This window comes from Leuresthes tenuis, unplaced genomic scaffold (genome assembly GCF_036924035.1).
Source record: "Leuresthes tenuis unplaced genomic scaffold, fLeuTen1.0.hap1 SCAF_15, whole genome shotgun sequence".
Classification (NCBI taxonomy): domain Eukaryota; kingdom Metazoa; phylum Chordata; class Actinopteri; order Atheriniformes; family Atherinopsidae; genus Leuresthes; species Leuresthes tenuis.
In genome coordinates this window covers 3,154,877-3,177,051 of record NW_027325369.1, presented here as the reverse complement: position 1 = coordinate 3,177,051, position 22,175 = coordinate 3,154,877, and the positions used below count along the sequence as shown (strand labels likewise).

The 22,175-nt window shown below is 42.2% G+C and overlaps 2 protein-coding genes across 3 annotated transcripts; one reads left to right on the top strand and one right to left on the bottom strand.

Annotated features, from left to right (window-relative positions):
* Positions 1–298: 298 nt before the first annotated feature.
* On the bottom strand, positions 299–9,575 carry ganc (glucosidase, alpha; neutral C). The gene is made up of 25 exons (XM_072365558.1): positions 9,434–9,575; positions 8,980–9,042; positions 8,678–8,780; positions 8,148–8,275; positions 7,716–7,889; positions 7,608–7,632; positions 7,445–7,511; positions 6,597–6,693; positions 6,311–6,494; positions 6,016–6,160; positions 5,686–5,921; positions 5,478–5,604; positions 5,181–5,260; positions 4,873–5,016; positions 4,675–4,771; positions 4,478–4,579; positions 4,072–4,246; positions 3,726–3,794; positions 3,496–3,560; positions 3,318–3,394; positions 3,147–3,221; positions 2,901–3,014; positions 2,093–2,205; positions 1,823–1,926; positions 299–787 (listed from the first exon to the last, which is right to left on the bottom strand). The coding sequence occupies exons 1-25, from the start codon at positions 9,460–9,462 to the stop codon at positions 678–680; spliced, it is 2,703 nt and encodes a 900-aa protein (XP_072221659.1). The 5' UTR covers positions 9,463–9,575; the 3' UTR covers positions 299–677.
* A 677-nt stretch (positions 9,576–10,252) lies between these two features.
* On the top strand, positions 10,253–21,780 carry LOC140269986 (transmembrane protein 87A-like). 2 transcript variants are annotated; one of them, XM_072365037.1, is made up of 21 exons: positions 10,253–10,401; positions 11,102–11,159; positions 12,502–12,599; positions 13,599–13,715; positions 13,861–13,908; positions 14,050–14,091; positions 14,236–14,362; positions 14,461–14,522; positions 14,679–14,862; positions 14,942–15,041; positions 15,158–15,251; positions 16,780–16,853; positions 16,964–17,070; positions 17,230–17,288; positions 17,405–17,508; positions 17,597–17,673; positions 18,127–18,191; positions 18,284–18,336; positions 19,759–19,789; positions 19,940–19,998; positions 20,476–21,780. In XM_072365037.1, the coding sequence occupies exons 1-20, from the start codon at positions 10,291–10,293 to the stop codon at positions 19,979–19,981; spliced, it is 1,653 nt and encodes a 550-aa protein (XP_072221138.1). In that variant the 5' UTR covers positions 10,253–10,290; the 3' UTR covers positions 19,982–19,998; positions 20,476–21,780. The 2 variants fall into 2 exon arrangements, with proteins under 2 accessions (XP_072221138.1, XP_072221137.1); XM_072365036.1 differs by having other exon boundaries at positions 19,940–21,780.
* The last annotated feature ends 395 nt before the right edge of the window (positions 21,781–22,175 follow it).

Genomic DNA, 22,175 nt, shown 5'->3' with positions numbered 1-22,175 from the left:
AAAAAATGTGGTATCGGTTCATCCCGAGTTGTTATTAAATTGTGGGTTAATTCTTCTTGATTCTTGAGTTAGATCTCATTATCTTTAGGTCCATTCGGTCCCCGTTATGTGTCTTTTGTGGCTTTTTAAAATCAGCACGTTTTAGTCTTCTGTTATTGTGTGACTCTTACTCTTAAGTAAGCAAATAATGTGCGTGAAGAAGAGGTCAGGTCACGCCGACACAAAACAATGTTCCCAAACCATTTGTGTGTTTTGTTTTCATTTACAATGACGCACAGAGAAAAAAAAAGCCTGTGACGTCGGAGGCTCCACACCATCAAGCCATTTATTTACTCGAGGAAGGTTTAACTCACTCAGTTCAGAATCGGTATCATAACTTAGGATTGCACTCATTGAAAGAAACAATCAACGCTAATTCAAAATCTAAGGCTCAAGACAGTTAAAAATGACAGAATTTTCAAGTTTATAATCCTCATTACTACATGTGCACAAGACTTTATCGGCACCTCAACCTTTTAAACATTTCTTTTTTCAAGTAAAAAAAAGTATTTTTCTTTTCTTTCTTCGATCAAGTCGAATGCTTTAAGCCAAACTAGCAACAGCTTATTTACTGAATATTCTCTTCAGAAGAATAAGAAGTGCAGACAATACAATTTCAGTCACTGACGTGTCCGGGGTTAACCTATCCGTATCTCCCAATCCATCGCCACTCTGAGGCTCAGACTGTCCACTGTCAGCTGGCAGCAGCCCTCCGTGTACTCAAATGAAGCTGGCATGTCTTTCGCTCCTGGTGATAAAAAGAAAACACGCTATGCTTAGCCTGGGTCTCTGAGTCATTACAGAAAACAGAAAATAAAGCTTTTTCTTTTAATGTTTTGGTGCCGTATTTTCACTGGACAGTGAATGCAGCACCACACTGTGACAGAAATGAAAACATCTCTTTAGTTAAAAGCCTGAAAATGTCTTTGAACGCCTTACAATATAATAACATACATTATAAGGACAACTGTAGCTGGTAAGTCAGTGAAAATGATTATTTTAAAAGGAAGGAGGAGCTTTAGGGAACGAATGTGCCTCTGGAAGTAGGGCTGCTGTGCGTCTGTCATCATGAACTAAGGGAAGGTCGACAATGTGTACGTGTGGACATTTACGTGCTCGTAGGGTCTCTTTGAGCAACACTACTGAGGTCATTTTCATTCATTAAAATATATGACAGAGAGGCGGTGTTCATCAGTCAACAAAAAAATAAGGTGCACATGAGCTCAAGTCAGCCCTGTGTACTGAATGTCTTAATATCTCTGGCAAGTATTAAATAAAAAAAAACACAATTAACCGAACAAAAAAGCAGAGAAATGGTATGCTAATGTTTTCATGCTTGATTAAAAGTCACAGAACAGCAAAATTATAATTACAAATCATAGTGATGTCTTTGGTGTCTACAGACAGTCGTTTCCAGCCCCTTTCAAATTCAACAATACTCATCGAATTAAAAAAAAACACTCCTTTCCCAACCGTTAGGAAGATGTTCATATAAAGCATTCAAATCCACCACTTAACACATTTTCAGTGTCAAGATAACACGCAGATGAGAACACTGAGGTCCGGCTTCCTGTGGCGACAATTTGTGACGTTAGCGGAGTAGAATTTGTTGATCTGAAATAACAGCACGTGGCTGACATGACCACATTTTCAGAAGAGCTCACAGGGATTTGTCCGCTCACTAAGAAGGGAGCATCGCTCATCTAAGGCCAAAATCTTGATCAAGTCAGTGAGGTGGAAATGGGAGAAACGAGTGAGAAATAATCTTGCCAGAGCTGCTCACCTGACACATGCACAGTCACAGTGGCCGGCTTGCTCTTCACCCCCAGGACGGTAACTGACTGTACGACCGTCTCATGGTCAAACGTTCCTTCCTCGCTGGCAGCACTGAGAGAAGCAGTGTCAACAACAGTTATAAAATCATCATGTGTGAGTTAGATGCAAACAAATTATTCAATGTTGACTGAACTTGGGAGGCAACCTGCCTCACGTGTGTTTTTCCACACGTGCTCTAAAAATGGAGCCCTCTTAAGGAGGTGTGAGTGTGACTCACCGGCAGAGCAGACGGCCAGACAGCATGTTGAACCTGCGCAGACAGAAGGCCTTTGTGTCACGGTATCTGAAGGAGTGGCCGTCATCCAGGTACAACTCACCATCAGCACTGCCCTGCTCAAGGAAAAGACTGCAATCAGGACTTTACTGAGCGAGATACATGTGTCACAAGTCTGAGCACAAAAATAATTAATAAATAAATAAAGCAATACATTTTAAAATAGCACATTCATCAGTTACACTTCCATCATATAATGAAGTATCAGTTTGATTCATACCTTCCAGCACTGACTGAGACAAACGGAATGGGTTCTGGACATTAAAGGCACCATCCTGCATGAAATGGTGAGCTACAACCTAACATAAATAAGTACGAATAACGGACCCTGCGCAGCATCACTAAACATGTAAATATAGCAAAAAGATTTCAGTCTGAATGCTCCTGCTGTTTTCTATTAGAACCTGCCAACATCAGCAGGCTCCTGTCCCATGTAAGCTCCTCTTACAGAAAAAGATTTTTCCTTCCTGATTTTATAGCAGTGCTGTCACATATCAAACATATTTGCCAAATGGATGAAGTGAAATGTATTACTGAGCCCGAGAAACAACCTGAGCTGACATTAAATTGGTGCTAATGGTGGCACTTGACGCGGCTCACATGATGTGCCGCTGCTGTGTTCCGGCCTTAGTACATGAATGAAAGAAATAAGGCAGATAAAGTGAATTCCAAATTCTTTCTATTTTTCTTGTACATTCGTATAATCTATTGGATAGGACAGATTGATATCACAGTATTCTCCAGTTGTTACCTCACAGTTTAGAGCCACAGTGACAGCAAGCGGCAGCCGCTGGTATTCGGCTGTACAGGTGCCCCTCCCAGCTGATCTGCAGACCACTGAGCCGCCACGCTGGAACACGGGAACCTGTCCGGAGGAAACACAAATGCATCTAACTGAAAAACAGTATATATTTTAAAGGCTTTTTCTTTCTTTGATGTAAAAGCCACTGACATCACAGTGTGTGGTAGACTGTATTGAAATCATAGTAAAACTAACTGTGTCCAGGGTGACTGGAACGGTCAGAGTCCTGCCTCCTTTGTACGCCTTAGCAGAATGGATATCATACCAAATCTAAAACAGAAAGAAATATTCAAATAACATCCACAGTGAGGAGTAACATGAATTTGTTATTACATATATAAACGTGTTACCTGGTGGTTCATTTACCTCTGTGGATGCAGGAAGTAATACTGCAACCTGTTGAACACCTGCCTCTGTCACAGGACAGGCTAGCAACGCCCCCCCTACACAAAATAAAATATAGTTCACCTCAGATACATTAAAAAAAGTACAATAACTCAAGGATATACAGTGAGTTAACACAAGAATATAAAGTATTCGTCACCAATCATGTACTGGTTGTCCACTGTGAAGGTGCTCAGTTCTCTTGGAAACTCCACCCACAGAGGTCTGTATAATAAAATGAGGCTTTCTGTAAGTTTTTGTACAGGTTTCTGTTCCCACGCTCCCTCTCCTCCTTTGAAAACTTCCATCTCCATAGCAATAATCTGCTGAAGCAGGATACCTTTGTAGCTGCACACCTAAAAGTGAACAGCAGATAGCAGCAACACTGACCTGACTGGAGGAAGGCCAGAGGTGTGAGCGTGGTGAAACAGCGTGTACCAATACGGCAGCAAACAGTACCTGAGAGCAGAAGAGGGATCGTGTTCCCCTGAAACTGTGTGGCTTTGCAATGTCAGATAATCAGGCAAGTTGCCTTTGAGAGGTTTCCCTGTACTGAACACTGACTTTGAAGAGCTAAAGCGTAAGTTGTGTCTTTTCTTATTCTTTATCATGAAGTAATCTTTGATTAATTAAAGACTCTGTACAAATTAAATTACAGTATGTTTAGTCAGTGTTGAACCACCCAAATCTATGATAAAAACCCAATAATCTCCTCAGATATCTCTATGACAGCCACCTTTGTCGGATAACAGAGCGGATCGCTGCGGTGACTTCCTCCCCAAAAAGCCAGGGTTCCCGTCGCTTCGTCTCCTTCGCAGAGTGGCCTCGGAAAAATGGCTGCAGGGCAGCCGCCTGGTACCAGCGCACCAGCAATTCTGGCTCAGGATCCTGAACAAACCCACCGACATCAGCTGAAACACCCAGAGCACAGAACACAAGAGGTGCTGAGTGTGACTCAACAGAATTAAGAAAACGCCACAGTAACAGCATGTCTGCGTCATTTCAACACTTTGATACAAACTACTAAAACTAAAGCTGAGAATTCACAGCAGAAAAAGTGTCTCTTAAACTAGTGAGAAAATTCCAGTTGCGATTTAAATAATCAACGAAATTACAGATGAAATCCCCAGTATCATGCTTACCTCCACAAAACGCGATGCCTGCCAAGCTTAGAGACAAAACCATTGGAATCGAGATCTTCAGATATTCCCAACTGGCTACGTTATCGCCTGTCCATATAGCTCCTGTTTTCCAAATCCAAAAAGATTGAAGATCCTATTAAAGATCCATAAGTGAAATATGGAGCCAGTTTCAACATATTTCCATTTGAGCAGCTCACCAAGTCTCTGCGATCCGGCAAAGAAAGAGCGTGAAAGGACAAACGGCCTCTCTAAGCCACCTGAGCGGGTAGTCAGAGCCTCCACTGTGGCCATGTGCTGCGACCAAACAAAAGCAACTCTGTAGAAACTCTCATGTGAAACTTTAAAGGTAAATTCAATCTACAGTATTTTAACATGAAACGAACCAGCCGGCTCACCTGGTAAAAGCCGTACAGATTGTGTAAATCCCGATGCTCCCAGCCGCCGTCATGAACTGCGTCCTTTGGCATCGTCTGCTCTGGCCCATCAAAAACAGATGGCTCGTTCATGTCGTTCCACACAAACAACGATGGTGTCGATCCCTGCGTCAGATGTTTTTCAGAAGTTTTTCAATGTGAGGACAGTGAGTGTAGGCTACCTGTGCAGAAAATCTTGGCGCGCAGGAGACAAACGTAACCCGTGAGAGATTAGTCATTTATTATCGGCTGGAAGTGCTTGGAAAAACATGAACATTATTGATCTTCACCTTGTATTTATCCAAGCTGAAGCATCTGGAGTACCATGCTCGAGTTGCCGGGCTGCTGAAATCGAGGTACGAAGACTCACCTGTGAGAAAAGTCAACACAAACTTCAGTTTGGGATGAAAAGGTATGACGATGTCATCTGATGTTCGCAGAGGATGGATCCCGTACGCTGCCTTAAACTTCAAGGAAAATACTGCACTGAATAACCAATGAAGCAAAGTTTATCCTAATATTATCATCATAGTTTTGAGATCAGAAATGTTTGAACTAAACTGTATTTGTGGTAAATCAAACATTACCGGGCCAGCATGAGCCCCGATAGATCTGTCCCTCTCTGTCCTTCACAAAATGTCCTCCGTCTCTGGCCTCACAGTAAAGAGACCAATCAGGATCAACCTTTATGTGGGGGTCACTGATGACGACCATCTGAAAGATGTGACACAAAAATGAGCAAAAGAGACGAGAGGCTGCTTGAAATGCTGCATATCTTACACCACGAAAACAGACCTTCCTGTTCTTTTTCTCTAGGTGGTGCTGCAGGTTGGCCGGTTCAGGAAAAAAAAACGGGTCCCAGGTGAAGTAACGCTTCCCGTCGGTGTGCTCAATGTCCAGCCAGATAACGTCATAAGGGATGTTGTGGCGATCAAATCCTGCATCCACCGCCTTCACGTCAGCTTCATCGCTGTAGTTCCAGCGGCACTGGTGGTACCCGAGGGAAAACAGTGGGGGCAGGGCTTGGTACCCTGAAGCAGGGAGAAGTTTAGCTGCTTTTCACTTGAGTTGCCCCCCTCCAGGCTTCATTTTTCAAATAATAGGTTACAATTAATTCAATGCTACCTGTAAGCCGAGCATACTGGGCGAAGAGCTGAAGCGGACTGGGCCCGAGCAGAACCGTGCAGTCGATTACACCGCTCTCTGACAGCCAGTGAACATCAGTCTGAGGGGGCACCCGCCTCCTCTTCAGTGGTGGGGTTTGGTCATCCTGGGCGATATCAGAGGATTTTCTGTGGTTGGAAATGGTTTCTCTGGCTGTGCAGACTTATCCACTTATGGTCACCGATAAGAAGCTGGAGTTATAAAATACTGCTTCTCCCGCTTTGGAAATGAACAAACTCCTCCTGAAAAAGCTTACCTGACGGTCAGAGGGGGAGTGATTTATGTTTACAAAGGTCTCTGACGCATTCAGCCAAAACACACCAAGAGTCCTGTCCGATTTGTGGGCCACCATCAGTGGCACAGATCCATACAGGCCGAGGCGACTGTACAGGTCGTAGGCGAAGACATCCAAGTTATACAGCCTATAGGGTTCGCCATCTCTGCGGAACGAAACGCATTTTGAAGACATTTTGTCCGACGCTGGAAACAGAAAGCTGCAGGCATCAGGGTGTGTGGTTCAAAATGAAGAAGTGAGTATGTACCTTGTGTCTCTGAGCTGCAGGTTTTCTGAGTGTTCTGGCAGGCCGAACACATGACTGAACCCATGAAGGCAGAGGTCTGCACCGACGCTGCTGGGACCTGGGGAAGCAAAAGTTTAAGCATTTGATATCGTTTCATCACTGCAACTTCAAGCTTCCTTTTTGCTAAAGTGTATGTCAGTCTGTACTTTGGAACCACGATGAAAGTGAAAACGCACGGGAGGCAAGTAAATAAACTGGAGGCACTTTTTGTCTCAGACAGTCGCTCACTGATGAATGTATCGGGGGCAAAGTGTCTTGCCTGAGGACGCACGCAGGGGACCGTACCATCAGCAATCCGGTTGGAGGATGACGAGTAGATTTCAAATCGAAATATCAACAAAGATTTCAATCTAAATAATAACATGACACCCTCAAACATGTTTATTATACTTAGACTGTTTTATGTTACAAGTAAGATGAGCAAGTTTAATGAATACAATTCGATTTAATCAGTGTTATTAGCATATAGTTATTGGTATAGAATGTTATGTAATCTTTTTAAACATTCTCTTTGTTGCATGCTCATATTCTTACATTATTCTTGCTGTTATTGATTAAATTAATTTATTCAAAGTAGCTTCACGTAGGCTTTGACCAGCGTGTTTCTACCAGCCAAGAAATGTGAAAAAAAATTTTTTTACTGAATCACCAGCACATTCAAAGTGATTCATGTGAAAATGGGATTGTTCTTGAGGGTATTTGTATTTGAACAATCTCAGGACACGAGTCCTAAACTATCCAAGATGCACTACTTTGTGAAAGAACTACTGATATGTTTGTCTGTTAAAACATTTAACGCAGGAACAAACCATTAGCCTTGATATCCACAAACTTCCTGAATGTCTCCTTCCACAAACTGGTCTGGTCCTCTTGAAGCTGATACACAAGCATGGAAGGAACAAAGCTATTAACATACCAGATTAAACCTCAATTCAGAAAAATATCTAGTTTTGAAGCCTTTTATTTCCTTACCTCACTAGCATGTGATGTGGCCCAGAGGGAAAAAAACAGCAGTTTAAAAAATGATTATTGAAGGCGATGATTATCTGATTTCTGCGTTTTCCCTGCAAACCTCACCTCGGAGGATCCTGCAATCTGTCAAACCACAGTTTGCCTTTAGAGTTAAATGTAACCACCACTTGTTGCTCACACAGGATCTCCAGTCGGAAAGGGAAGTGCCAGACACGGACGCAGTGGCGTCCCGAAGACCAAGAAAGGGTGACAAAGTCCTTCGTTTGTCTCTCCACCCTCAACCTGTGAGATGATTGGGCAAAAGATCAACCGCTGTCAAACACATGAAAATGCACTGGAAAACTACACCACTAATATACAGCATTTAGGGTTTATAACTGCACCCTTAAACCTTATTGTATGTTTAAAATGAAATAGATGAGGAAGAAGTACCACTCCCTGAAATGCTCCGAGACATTAAATCATTTCAGTCAGCATCACTATGGAGGAAAAGTTTAACTATAGATCATAATGGAGAGACGATGTTGGTGCAGCTCTTACCGTTCACAGTGAGTTTCTCCAGTCAGAACCTCCTGCACGCGGTAGCGTGCTTTGATTGGCTGGGCTTCGTCTATCAATATCCGCACTGTGTCGTTTTTGCAGGGTGACAATGAAAGAAGGAGTCTGGTCTGTAAAAACAGGTTGATGTCAGAGAGAGACAGAAGACATTTTCAGAGACCACAAAGCGTATTCATTTCTCATATTCCAGCGGAAGATCCAATGTGCATTTTTACTGCCGCTCAAAAGAAACTGAGAAAAAATGTCCTTGAGAAAACTCTTAAACTGCTTGTAGATTTTACTGATGGAAGTTTAAACTTTAGGCTTATTCCCAGTATTCTGTGACCATGAAGCCCTGTTTGATGTCATCTAAATGAAATACCAATTGAATTGTGATATTTCTGCATCTCAAATTGAAAAAACAAATAAAATTGAAAAACAGGTGACACGTTCTTACAACCGTCCATCAAAATGATATCAAATGCGATCAAAGAAAACAGATCATTCCTTATTTCAATTTCAGCTCCACCGACCTGGGTGTCGGGTTCCAGCAGTTCAAAATGCGCCCCCCTCTCTGTGAGCACCAGGGTGTTCAAAAGGGCTCTGTGTTTCAAGTTTGGAGCCTGGATCTGTCGCCTGAAAGTGACAATAAACATCAGCACCGGGATTCATTATACAGGATAATTCTGTACAGCGAGGCAATGGTGCCTTATGATGCCACACTCTGTCATACACAACACACACTAAAGTCATAATGGAAAGAGCCATTCAACTGTGTGGATTATTAAAGCTGCAAAGGGCTCATTTATAAATTATTGTGGACTATTCAACATACCTGTAAAAAGCAACATCGTCACTTTTCTTGAACTTTTCCTTCCCCTCGTCATCAGGTATGACACTGAAAACCAAGAGAAAAAAGAAAGAAAGAGTAGAAACACAATCCAAAATCCCCACGCCACCTCAATAAGGCTCTTTGGAAAGCAGGTGGATAAAAGACATACAATCCCTTAAATTCGGTACCTGCTGTGGCAGACAAATCTAAAATCTATGGACAGAAAAATAAAAAAATAACATAATTTAATCTGTGGCAGCAAATGAGTTCTCCACCTGTCAGTAATGTGAACAAACCAGCCGCCAGACATGTAACAGCTTCTGATCCATGTGGCACAGTGTCAGATCCCTGGTTTTCTCATCACTTTTGGCTTTCTTTACAGTCTCAAAGGGAAATGTCAGAGGTCAACAAAGTCAACTTGTCGCTGCTGCAGCGGCGTAAGAAAACGTGTTTGTACCTAACAACCGGCTGAGTCTTTTCCTCCATTTCCAGCAGACAAAATCAGCTGCCGTTCACAGTCGGTTCGTCTTCTTTAGAGAACACTAATTACATTATAGTTTTCCGGGGATAACATAAGGGCACTCATTGACAACACTGAGCAACTGTGGCTAAAAGGAAGTGACTGCATCAAATCAGCAACAACAAACCGTACATCCGGTTAGGATTTTCGCTCTAAATTGCACACTCAACAGTCTCCTCTCTTAATATGCGCTGTACTGCACATAAATTGTCATGCTTCATAAATGAATATGTAGGCACTGATAAAATGATAATTAGATGTTTTCAGATTCTAAATGTGTTGCTAAAAAGCAGAAAACCACAGCCTGAAGCCAATCTATCAACGCATTAAAGGTACGCCATTGTTTAGCCTGCGCCTACACTTGGCTAACTTTATTTGAGGTCTGTGTCACTAAAGTTGCCATAAAATTCACCCATAAAAACAAACCAAAAAAGAAGATGCTTCCCTTCTAATTGTTGGTTTCCAACGGTGACACTGAACCTTTCCATCAAACATGCTAACATTGGCTAGCTAAGAATAGCGTTAAATTACACATATAAGAAAATTCTTCTGCTTTCACAAAACAGGTGGTCGTTTTAAAAGTACTCTCATAGGAAAGATTTTGTTGAAAGTTTAATATATACACTTTGACGGTGGGAAAAAAAATATATAAATGATGAAGCTACACATGGGAAGACATTGAGCTGTTGTTGTCCAGTGTTCTGTGTCGCCCTCTGGTGGCGAAAGAGTAAACTACTGAGAAAAGCAGCCGGAACTGGAGGCGGATACGAGTGTGACCTGTGGTGGACGCACAAATGAAAATGCCAGATGCTCAGGTGCATCGGTCATGTTTGCTGCTTTTAGCATTATTTTTCCATCCCGGGAGAGCGGCAGAGGTCTCTGTATGGAGCGTGAGCATCAACTCGGTCAGTGTCACGCCTTTCGTATAAGCAGTTTTGACGGTTATTTTGTAGTCTGCTGTGCTGAATCTCCAGCAGCTGTTAGCTGTGGGAGCTACGTAGCAGTTAGCAGTCCTCTCCACTGTACGTTCCACCTGTCAGAGGCAGCCGATGACACCTCTGGCTTCGGTTGTTTGACGAAATATGTCACTTTGTCCTCTATTACCCTAATTTAGACTAATTAGTCTGCCTTTTCATTGCGGTATTATCTCACTGTAAATGGTCAAAAGAGTAAAAAGAGGAGAATATTTGTCAGGGTTTGAGCTTATTTTGAGGTATGTTTCACTGGAAAAGCATATTTGCAATTCAATGAAGGGCAAGTAAAGAGAAAGCTGTGATAGAGGTGTGTGCTGTGATCAAGGTAAGGGTTGTTCTACCGGTTATTACCTTGAGACTGTCCAAACAGTGGCTACTGCTCCATAATGGGAGCTCCCAGAATAGGCAGTTTTAAAGTTTTATATGTAAATGCATCACCAAGTTAGTCCATGTGAAAAAATTTGGGGCAACACTGTAGTACAGAAGGGTGCATTCTTTGCATTTCTTTGATCTCTGAGACAGGAAATAAATCCTGGTCTCTTAGGAGAAGCTGCTTGGGCTTGAAGTGAAACCACCAAGAGTTGTGAGGTCAAACTGCAGCCGGCTGATTTAATCTCTGTTGTGTTTTCAGACACAAGATGTGGTGTTTCGAAAGACGCTGTATGCCAACACCACCATCTTCATGAGGTGTAAGTAGTCTGACTCACGCGGTGCATATGAGGGCATGCAGAGGCTGAGTGGACGCAGGTGGTGTATTTACTGCCATGAACGTGTCCACGGGAACTGTGAGAAAAGTCCTAAAGCACCACCACACTACTCAACTGGTTCTGTTTTATTTTTTCTGTTTAACTCCATTTACTAGGCACCCGAATTAAAAAGCCAACGCAAAATTGTCAAATTGTTGTCGGTCAAAAGAGCGAAAGACCAAGGTGCAGAAAGGCTGTTTTGTGTTTCTTCGTGCCAGGGGGAGGGATTCGGCTTCCCGTTTCCCAGCTTGACAACGACGACAGCAGCCATCCAAATCTAATTTTTCCCAGTACATGATTATCTTTTTCTCTGGAATTACAGTAGTAGCACGTGACGAAAATCTTGTGGTTAACGTGTCTTTAAGTTTCGGTCCACTCTTCAGTTCATTGAGATTAGCGGTCAGTTGATTGTGAACAGCTCTCTTAAGGTCCCACCACAGTGTTTCGGTCATGTGGAGGTCTGGATTTCTTTTTCAGCCATTTTGCTGCAGATTTGCTGCTGTGTTTGGGGTCATTGTTCTGTCGTACGGCCCAATTTAAGCCAAGCTTACGCTGTCGGACAGATGGCTTCACATTAGACTTCAGAATACTTTGGTGTGCTTTGATATCATTTTTTCCACCGCAGAGGAAACAAAAGGCCAAATTATGAAGCACTCCTGGGAAGGCGGACAACTGTCCCGAATAAGAAATAACATTTCTAAGAAAGCCAGTGTTTTGGTTTCGGACCCTTGATCAGACGAAACACAAATTAAAAGATGTCCCTTCATTCTCTGAGACGCAGTCATGCTTTTTAAACTCGTTTACAGACTAAGCAGTTAAACAAGGTACCGAAGAAGCAATGACATGGATTCATAGTGAATATTCCAGTTAGTTTGAACTCTACAGAAACACTTCCTCTGAGCAATATGTTGGGTTTTTGGGGTATAATGGTAATATTCATTTCAGCTGAAAAGTCAACAGGCATGCAGATGTGGTTCCTTAGTCACAGAATATTGTCTGAACCAGATCAAAAACCACCTCTTTTCTTTTGAAACTCCAGTGTGCATTTAACACTCACATCTCAAGAAATCCGTTATTACTGTACGTGAAGGAGAGGCAGCATTGTCTAATCCCCCAGGAGCAGAGAATAGACTGGGATATAATCCACAATGATAGTAAGAGATGCTGGATGTAGCCTTTTTCAAGCTGAGCTGGACACGGGGAACAACTGGAAGGCTTTGAGCACTACAGGTGGACGTGATAATCTGTAAGAGTTTTTACTGATCGGCCCATCTCCTCTCTACAGTCCAGAATGATACAGGGTCATGTGACAGAAATCTGGCCTTCAACATCAGCTGGTACCTGCGCTCGTCTGTTTGCTACAACGAAGTCTTTAACACGCCTGTGAGTATCTTTTCTGTGTGCTGATGTTTCACTCTTGGAGCTGTTGTTTTCCTCATTATTTAGTCGCTACAGACCCATGATCTGCTGGCACTTATGTCTTTGTTCACTGGTTTTGGGCCATTTTCATTTCTCATTCAGCAACTGGTGATTCTATCATAAGGAGTTTTCTTGGCCTCAGGCTCCACTTTCATCTTCATGCCAGCACTGGCTCTTTGTCTAGAAGCTTCTCAAACTCAGCCTGAATCTTAAAGTGAGGCCTATGCTCGGAAATCAAGTGTATGTTTGGATTGCCTGTGCCACAGCGAGGATGTTTCTGCTCAGATGTGTTACTGAAAGCTCTGAGTCAACGTCATTATGGCTCTCATGTTAACGCACAGACAAGCATAGCAGTGGGGGGGTTGGGAGGTAAGTGGTTCTGTCAGCAGGACGATGTCAAACATTCTGCACAAATTACAGCGTATATTTCATATTAGTGTGTATGAGTTTGACCTGCCTGCAGCTCAGATCCGTCCTTTACTGAAAATTCATGAAGCAGGATCAAGAAGAGAACCAGACAACAGGAACCGCAGACCATTGAGCAGCCTAATTCATCGAGAATGGACCCAGATTCCGCTGCCAAACTGCAACAAGTAGCCCCCTCAGCTCCCAAAGTGAAATTAAAAGGAAGGCTGGCATTAAGCATGCTTCCATCCCAACTTTTTTTAGGGTATTTATATGGTTTAATTAAACTAAGAAATTACAGATTGAAGTTTTTTATTGCGTGTTGGAATATTTCCCAACATTTCTGGAAACAAGGTTTGTATTTAGAAGAATCAACTTTCTCTGGTTTTCACTTGCTAATTTAAACCTGTGCTGAAGTGTCCCTTTCCCCACATTTTACAGTGATCGGAGTCGATAGCTTTAGTTAACCCCCCCGGTCAGATATAGCATGTTCATAACCGGTGATGAGCCGCTGGCTGCATGTTGTCAAGTGATGCCTTTCCTCGTGTTTGTCTGAAGGACAACAAAACGATGAAAATGTTTGGAATGGACCACATGTTGAAAGACGGCTGGAACGGCTTCTACAGTCAGGGCTACATGTACTTTGAAAAGTGCTCCTCCCTCTTCGCGCCAAAGGTCTGTGACTGACACAAACACATTTAGTTACAGTACAACAAATAGCAGTCGTACACGTCATATGAAAGGGAATTGAAGTAATGTGTTAGTATTACAGGCCACGTGTTAAGCATGGGAGTCTGAGACTTTTTTTGCTTTTTCCTAGGTTTATTTCCCAGACTTTAACCCCTATCAGCCGCTGTCAAGCCCAAAGGTCGGTGACTGATCATATTGACCATTGCGCTGTATCTTAAATATTCATTTTGACTGTCTAACTCTTTCAGTGTAATCACCAAACGCAGCGCTGCACAGATTTCTGGCTTGTTATCGTCACCCAAAATGTTTTTCTTTTCAGAGTGACCCATCGAATCAGAGTTATTTTTGGCCCGACAAGCCGGTGAGATGTGTTTGATCAAAATAAAGGGTCTTTGTCTTTTCTTTTTTTCTTCGAAGATTCTTGATCTGTATATCTGGAGTTTACAGTTTTCTCATTAGAGCAGCTCAGTCCGTCAGATTCAAGGCTCTTGTTAATCTTTTTCAGGACATCAGTGCAGTGGCCAAAGCTTGGGAGGACAGTCCGTATTTGTTCATAGTGAAGGTGCAGCCTATGCCTGGTGGAGTTGAGGATAAAGGCATCGGAGCAGAGCAGCTCAGCTTTGCCTTTACAAGTGAGAACCGACCGTTTTGATGAAAGAGTTTTAAAAACTTGCATATTAACTCCTAGCAGAAACCAGCAGACAGATTTCCTCTCGTCTTTATTTCTCAGTGAAAGTGGAGATGAAAGGACCACATGACTACTCCTCCCCAGCAGACTGGCCCCTGATGATGGTATGTATCATCATTTCTGTGGGGATAGATGACTTGTATGTAACAATTAGCTGGTTATTTGTGGGGATTCTTGACAGTTCTCTGTAGATTATTTGGATCGGATTATTTGGACGAAGCCTGTTTCTCATTCTCATTTCTCTCTCCCACCCCTGGCAGTTCTTCATGGTCATGTGTATTGTGTATGTGCTGTTCGGGGCGCTCTGGCTCTTCTGGTGTGCTTGTTATTGGAGGGATCTGCTGCGGATCCAGTTTTGGATCGGCGCCGTCATCATCCTGGGCATGCTGGAGAAAGCAGTGTTCTACTCTGAATACCAAAGCATCCGATACAAAGGGGATTATGGTTGGTGTTTTCTTTCTTTTGTCTTTGTTTTTGCTAGCCATTTGTAATGATCATATTGTTTGTGTCTCTCTCTGTGCAGTTCTAGGTGCTGTGATTTTTGCTGAGCTGCTCTCTGCACTCAAAAGATCCCTGGCTCGAATCCTGGTTCTCATTGTCAGTCTTGGCTATGGCATTGTCAAGTATGTTGACTCCTTTTATTTTCTGTTGAATTGGGGAGTCTTAGTTGTTCACAGACTAAAACTCAGTGGGTAGGGGCTTGCTGTTAACCCTCCTTTGACCCTCCTCCCGCCTGCAGACCCAGGCTGGGTACCACAGTGCATCGTTTGGTAGCTGTTGGACTTCTCTACCTTCTCTTCTCCTCGGTGGAAGGTGTGCTCAGAGTGACGGGTGTAAGTGAATATTCATCTAATTTGGGCAGAAACCATGAAAAAAATATCAATTTAGATCACTTCGCTGACAATACACTTGGTTTTAAACCTTGCATTCACCCCGACTCCATGAATGAGGAAGTTGTTCACATTTAGTCTTTGTACAATGCCTGTTAGATGAGGATTGCACCTGGGAGAGCAACAGCAAACTTGGACCGTACAGAACTTCCAGATTAGTTGATGTAAACATGGATACGATTGAGGAAGTTATTATTTGATATTTGCAACTCATTAGCTTCACCAAAAAAAGACCCCACCTAATTAGCAAGCCTTTAGATATTGTCATGACTGGTCTCTTAAGCCATGAAAAAAATCAGGAAATAGTCAGGTTTTGACCCAAAAATTATTACGAATTTACAAAAAAAAGAGTAATGGGGCGTGTAAATCACTATTATCAGGGTTTCAGCTGATGGGTGAGGGTTAAATGGGGTTAATAGGGTACAGCCACTGCCTTATATCAGCTAAACAAAACATGATGCCAGAGGTTAGAGGCGAGGGGGGGGGCAGGCAGAGTGAGAGAACTGGCCTGATGCTCCCTGTGGCACTGATTAACTCTGCCAAATACCACCTGAAAGGCAACAAAAAAGTGGCAGAGAAGAAGTCAAAACCAGAGCCAGAGGCTTTCATACTATCCAGTTAAGCATGCTTTATTCAGTCGGCTAGACAGGATTCACCTGCACGCATTCAGGCGCTAACAGGCTCGCTTTACATTCGCTTTGAATCTCGGGCCTGCTGCTATCTTATGACTGACTGTCGCTACAATTCCAAACACCGGCCCACCCACTGTCTTGTGCTGTTGATGCATTGCATCTGTGAGCATTATGGTAGCTTAATTAATTCCATTTAGCTGTAAGTTGATGTGGCACAGTGGGCCCTTTTTGGGTTCATACTGTTTGCAGAATTCTGTTTGTTACGGTTTGTTCTGATCTAAGTGTCCTTGTTTCATGGCGATATTCATGGTTGTTTGTGATGACAGTGGCGGTTTGTGTTTGTAAGTTATTTGGAAACTTCCCTCCACAACACTTGCCTCTCTGCTGCATCACCGGGACACCCCCCTATTGCATGCTGTGTACACTCCGCGTTAATCTCAAACGGAAACACATTCTCCTCTTTCGGATCGCCTGAGGGTGCACTCTCTGTTTTTAAGGCGACTCTTTAAGCCTGATATTCTAAGTTGCTGGGGCCACAGATGAATTTCACCCTGCAAACACAATAAACCCCCTGCCCTCTGGCTAGTGCAGAATCTGTTGACAGATAAGTGATGGCTGATTTTTCAAAGCATCCAAAGACACTGCAGCGAGTTCAACAAAGGCTGGACATACAAAAGATTAGAGAAAGTAAGAAGAGTGACGCGTTTATCGAATGTTTAAAAATGAAGCAGTAGCTCCCTTTCTCCCTGACGCATTTATTTGGACTCATTCCTCCCTGCTGTCCTCTGGACTTTGGCTTTATCTGTTTATAAAGTCGGACTCTTGTCTTCTTTCTGCAGGGTTTCTATGGGACAGTCGCCCTTGTGGCTAATCTCAGCCTCTCCCTCATTGACTCTTGTGTCATGTGGTGGATATCCTTTGGAACAAGTCGAAATGTCTTCTCAGACCTAATCTGGAATTCTCAGAAGTATTGACTGTTTGTTGAAATGTATGAAAGGTTTTCCTTAATTTTGCGCCCTACATTTTCATCAGCCTGTCACAAACCACACGTCTCCTGAAGCTCCGCAGAAATGTGGTGAAGCTCTCTTTGTATCAGCACTTCACCAACACACTCATCTTCTCTGTTGTGGGTGAGTTTCAGCTGCTCTCATGTGACCAAACGAGAGAAAATGTTACCTTGGAGCTGATGAGGCAGGCTACTCCACTCTGATGGGAGGTTTTAAGCCTTTTTATGTTGTTACATGCATAAGAATAAGAATGTTGTTGATCTGTTTTCTTTGTCTCCACAGCTTCCATCATATTCATCATCTGGACTACCAAAGTGTTCAAGCTGGTCGACTGTCAGAGGGTCAGTTTTTCTGTGTTGATTGAGGGATGCGTTTCATTGCTTTCACTGACGTTTCATTGTGCGCACAGATGAAAAGTAAACTTTGTTTGTGTTTATCCTCTGTGCGTGTCCTCCAGGGTTGGCGGGACTTGTGGGTAGACGACGCCTTCTGGCGTCTCCTGTTTTCCACTATTCTGCTGGTCATCATGGTGCTGCTGCGGCCCTCTGCTAACAGCCAGAGGTCAGCATCTGTGTGGAACTTGGGAGCTGAAAAAGTGGCTGTTTGAATATGTGGTTTATAGTTCCCGTTGTGTTTTGCTTCCTCTCAGGTTCTCGCATTCCCCTCTGATTGATGAGGATGAGGAAGAAGATGAGGCCAAAGAACCCATGCTGAACGAGGCTTTTGGTAAAAATCACCAGGGTTGTTTTTCTTTGGAAACGCCTTGTTAACCTTTCCTTGAAATCAAACGAACCAAAAAGGCAAAAGGAGAGGCTTGGATCAGTACTCTTAAAGAAGTACAGCTTTTGTTTAAAATGACTTTCATATACAGTTCCATCACTATCGGTCATTGTGCTTTAGTGGTAAGTGTGACAGTTGGCGAATGCTCCACTCACCTTTTCATTATTCAGCTAAATACTTTGTCTTCAGTATTCTGTCAGCTAACCACTGAATGTCTGTGATTCTCTGTGATCATCCTGTAGATTTGTGTTGCTTCCATTCATTTAAGGTCTCATGTTGTATAAACCCGGTGCCATTGGGTCTATGACCTGGTTAATCCAAAATGCTTTCCCTGTAGTCATATTACAGTATAAAAACACAATACGGTAACAAAGGTATGATATTATCTTTTATTTCCAGAGGGAATGAAGATGAGAGGCTCAAAGCCTGACTCCAACGGTTCCCAGAAACTGTTGAGTAAAGAGGTGGGTTGATCATCCTCTGCCATGTTCTGTCTACTTTTTAACCATTGTTTTTTCATACTCAAGTTTGTGTTTCAAAACTGTGCTTTGTTCAGGACGAGGACCTAAAATGGGTTGAGGAGAACATTCCTACATCTGTCGCTGATGTGTAAGTAAAGTAGATGTCAGTTTGAGGGATTGATCTTACAGGTGCACCCTTGAAAATGGGTCCTAATAAAGTCTTGCACTAATTTTTGGGTGAAACCTGACAGTATTACGCTACTATGAATAGATGAGAATCCAATATTGACTGATAATGGACAACTCAGACTTCAGAGGTCTAGTAATGTGACAATAAAAGTTCACCCTCTTTTTGTTTTAAGGGGTCTTTATCAGAACATAAAAGGAATCTGTTGACATACACATGACATATTACACCATGTCATTATTATTTAATACAGAAGCAGTGTGTGAAAATCAAAGTATCCCCTGTTGTTCAGTAGCGTGCAGAACCACCTTTAGCATCAGTAGTTTGAAGTATACATTTTCTGTATGATGTTAAGAGTCTCTCGTGTAGCTTTGGAGGAATTTTGACCCACTCTTATCTTGCTTCAGCTCATTGAGGTTTGGGAGCATTATTTTATACACAGTTCTCTCGGGTGAAGCCACAGTGTTTTAATTTGGTTAAGTTCTAGACTTTCACTTTGTACAAGTTACACACTGCTGTGTTTGGGATCTTTGTCCTGCTGATGAGCCAGTTTCAGCCCAGCTTTAGCTGTGGGACAGATGGCCTCACATTTGACTCTAGAATACTTTGGTATCCAGAGGAGTTCATGGTGGACTCAATGACTGCAAGGTGCCCAGGTCCTGTGGCTGCAGAACCAGCCCAGATCATCAGCCCTCCACCACCGTGCCTGACAGCTGGTCTCGCTTGTCCACCACAGGACATTGTTCCAGAAGTCCTGTGATTTGTTCAGATACAACTTTACAAGCTTAAGCTGTTCTTTTTAATGAGAAGAGGCTTTCTCCTGCAACCCTTCCAAAAAAGACACACTTGTTAGAGTTACTGACAGTACAATTAGAAAAAGAGAACATTTAACATGCTAAGTCTGAGATGTAGCTGTTGGGTTTTTTTAAGTTTCTCTGAGCATTGCACAGTCTGACCTTGGGGTGAACTTGCTGGGATGTCTACTCCTGGGAAGATTGACAGCAGTCTTGAATGTTTTCTACTTGTAAATAATCTTTATAACCCTTCCCGAATTGATGTGCAGCACCTATTGCTTCTCTGAGATCATTGCTGATGCCTTTCCACTTTAGCATTGTGTTAACACAGCAACGCAGCAAAGGTGTTCACAGTTTGATCAGCAGCATCTGGCTGCTACTTACCCTCCTAATTCCAACAGAATCAGTGAAGGTTGACTTTTTCACACTCTGTTTCTGCATTTAGTTTCTGTTAAATAGAAAAGATTACTGATTTAATGTGTCATGTGCTGTTCTTCACTTGAAGATGGTGCGAATAGTTATTTCACTCGGGTCTGGACTGTATAATGCTTCCTTCTCTAATTTATCTTTTTTTTTCCCTTCTGTACAGAGCTCTCCCTGTAATGCTAGACGAGGAGGAGGTAGAGTCTTTTCACTCTTCTGTGCTAATCCCATGATTCTGGTCACATTTTAGTCTATTTAAAGAGGTCTCAGTAATGACCTTCAATCTGCCATCATTCCACAGTCCCACTGCTACATGTGTATTCATCTCTGCTGTGTCTGTCTTCTAGGAAATCTTGAAAACCAAGATGGAGAGGTCCAAAATGGAGTGAAAAATAAATGCAAGAAGGTGATTTAAGAATGAAAAGTAACGTCACTGAGGCAGCAACGAATGCATTCTGAGTGATTTTGAATTACCAAAACATGTGTGGGAAAAGCCAACTCTTATTTCCAGACACTTTATTTTTATTATTTTTTTTTTTTACACAAGTCATGTAACTCCGTCATAAGCTCAGAGCTGCGTGTGATAAAAAGGCCACTACTGTGCTGCCCTGAGTGGGATTCACTGGTTGCTGACTGTTGCTCAGCATTCCGGGACTGTTGTGAAACTCAAGCAGTGATACAGCAGAACATTTTTTCTGAATATTTTATTTATTTCACTGCTGTTTCTTCTGAGTAATCCAAAACCAAGCAGACACTGGAGATGTTGCACAACACCCTTGTTGAAAAATCTCAAAACCCTGCCTGATGGTGTTTAGATTCATAAAGAATGTGAAGGGGTGTGTGTGGTTCCTTGAGCACAGAGTAAACAATGAAAACGTTTCAGATCATTCTCTCCACCCACTTCAAGCTGCAGAAGTGAAACCCGGTGGGTCTGATTTGCAGTTCGAGGTTCGACTCACAACTCTGGGCAGTTGTCTCAGCAAAGACCCCAGATGACGGAAATAAAGGGTATAAAAACATACTGAAAACACAAAGGTATTGCTGATAAGAACGGAAGCAACACAGTGTCTTAAAAACTTGGAACAATGCCGTGCCATATTGTGAGAAAAATGCGTTTTCAGTATGTGTTTTGTCGTGTTGTCGCATGATGATTTATGATTTAAATGAGAAAGAAACCGCGCCGTACCGTTTAGACAGATAACTAAAAGACATCGTGCTGTCATTCTTTTTTTCTGTACATTGTCTGAACTTTTTCCCTGTTGGTGAACCAGCAAAGATGTATGTCCTCCTCAACTACCTGTTTGTTGTCTGGCTAACTGACTAATCCCTACTATAGAAATAAACGAGTTACTGTGTGTCATCTGTGAATATTGATACTTGAAAAAAAAAAAGCAGCTTAGATTCTGGGAAACTGTCGTCTGCACTGGCAGAATGGAACGACACCCCGCCACATGGAGCTCCCTAAAAGCAAAGATTGAACTCTTACCGCTTTTCTTGAATCTCACCTTTACACAGCGCAGTTCAAGCAGATGAAAATTTGTCTCAGAAATTGTTGTTTTACAAGCTTTTACTGAAATATAGAAGCTTTCATAGTCCTGCGCAAGCAGGGAAAATACTGACCCACTTAAGACAATATTCAGACCCATTTACAACCATATATACCTGGAATTTGTTGCTATTCGCTTGATAGCAGTGATTCAGGTGCGCTTAATGTTGTAGTCACCGTAGAGAAAACTTCAGTCACTAAATAACAGAATCCATTCCTCATGGATGTGGGGTGGGCCTAAATTTAAATGTACGTCCAATTTACTGCATGTATGTAACATTTTCTCACTTTCCCTCCACCAGTTGGGCCAAAGTTTTATAAAGATCCTAACACAAATTTAGTATTGCAAAGTGCTGTAAATAATAAGTTTATAATTACCATAACTTCTCTGTCACACTGCAGACTTTGTTTTGCATTGTCTGGCAAAATGATCTCCATCCTTGTGAAATCTACTGCAGTATGTGTGGATATTCTAAAAATTCTTAATTTATGTTTTTATAGAGGTCTAGTTTAAAGGTATTTGATTTCAGAGCAACACTTATGGCTCTACTCCTGGATTTTAGTCTGCATTGTGTTGTGAAGCTAATGATAATGTATGGCTTTTTGCATATGTTCTGCAAATAAAGTTTTTATTGAACAATTCTTAAGATTACCGTTTTTGTATGGATTTAGGATGACTGTGTTTTGGTGTACGTTTCTACTTTGTAAAATACATTCAAGGGGTTTATATCGCGAATTGTGACAACTTGTTTTAGGGATCCAATCCTTAGCTGTGATAAAAATAAAAAAAAACTTTACAGTACGTATCCACAGCTCTGCATAACATTACAATAGCTTATCCATTACAACACACAGTAATAGATAAAATAATGAGATAAAACATGAGCACATATGTGCTGTAATGTTCTATATTGTCACAGAATCCTTTTAAAAATAGTTTTTATGAAACATCGCACTGTTTAACCGTGGTGACAACAGGAGTCACTGCGCCTTTAATGCCTTCCTCGTGAGTGTCCAGGCTTCAGTCACGTGCCGGT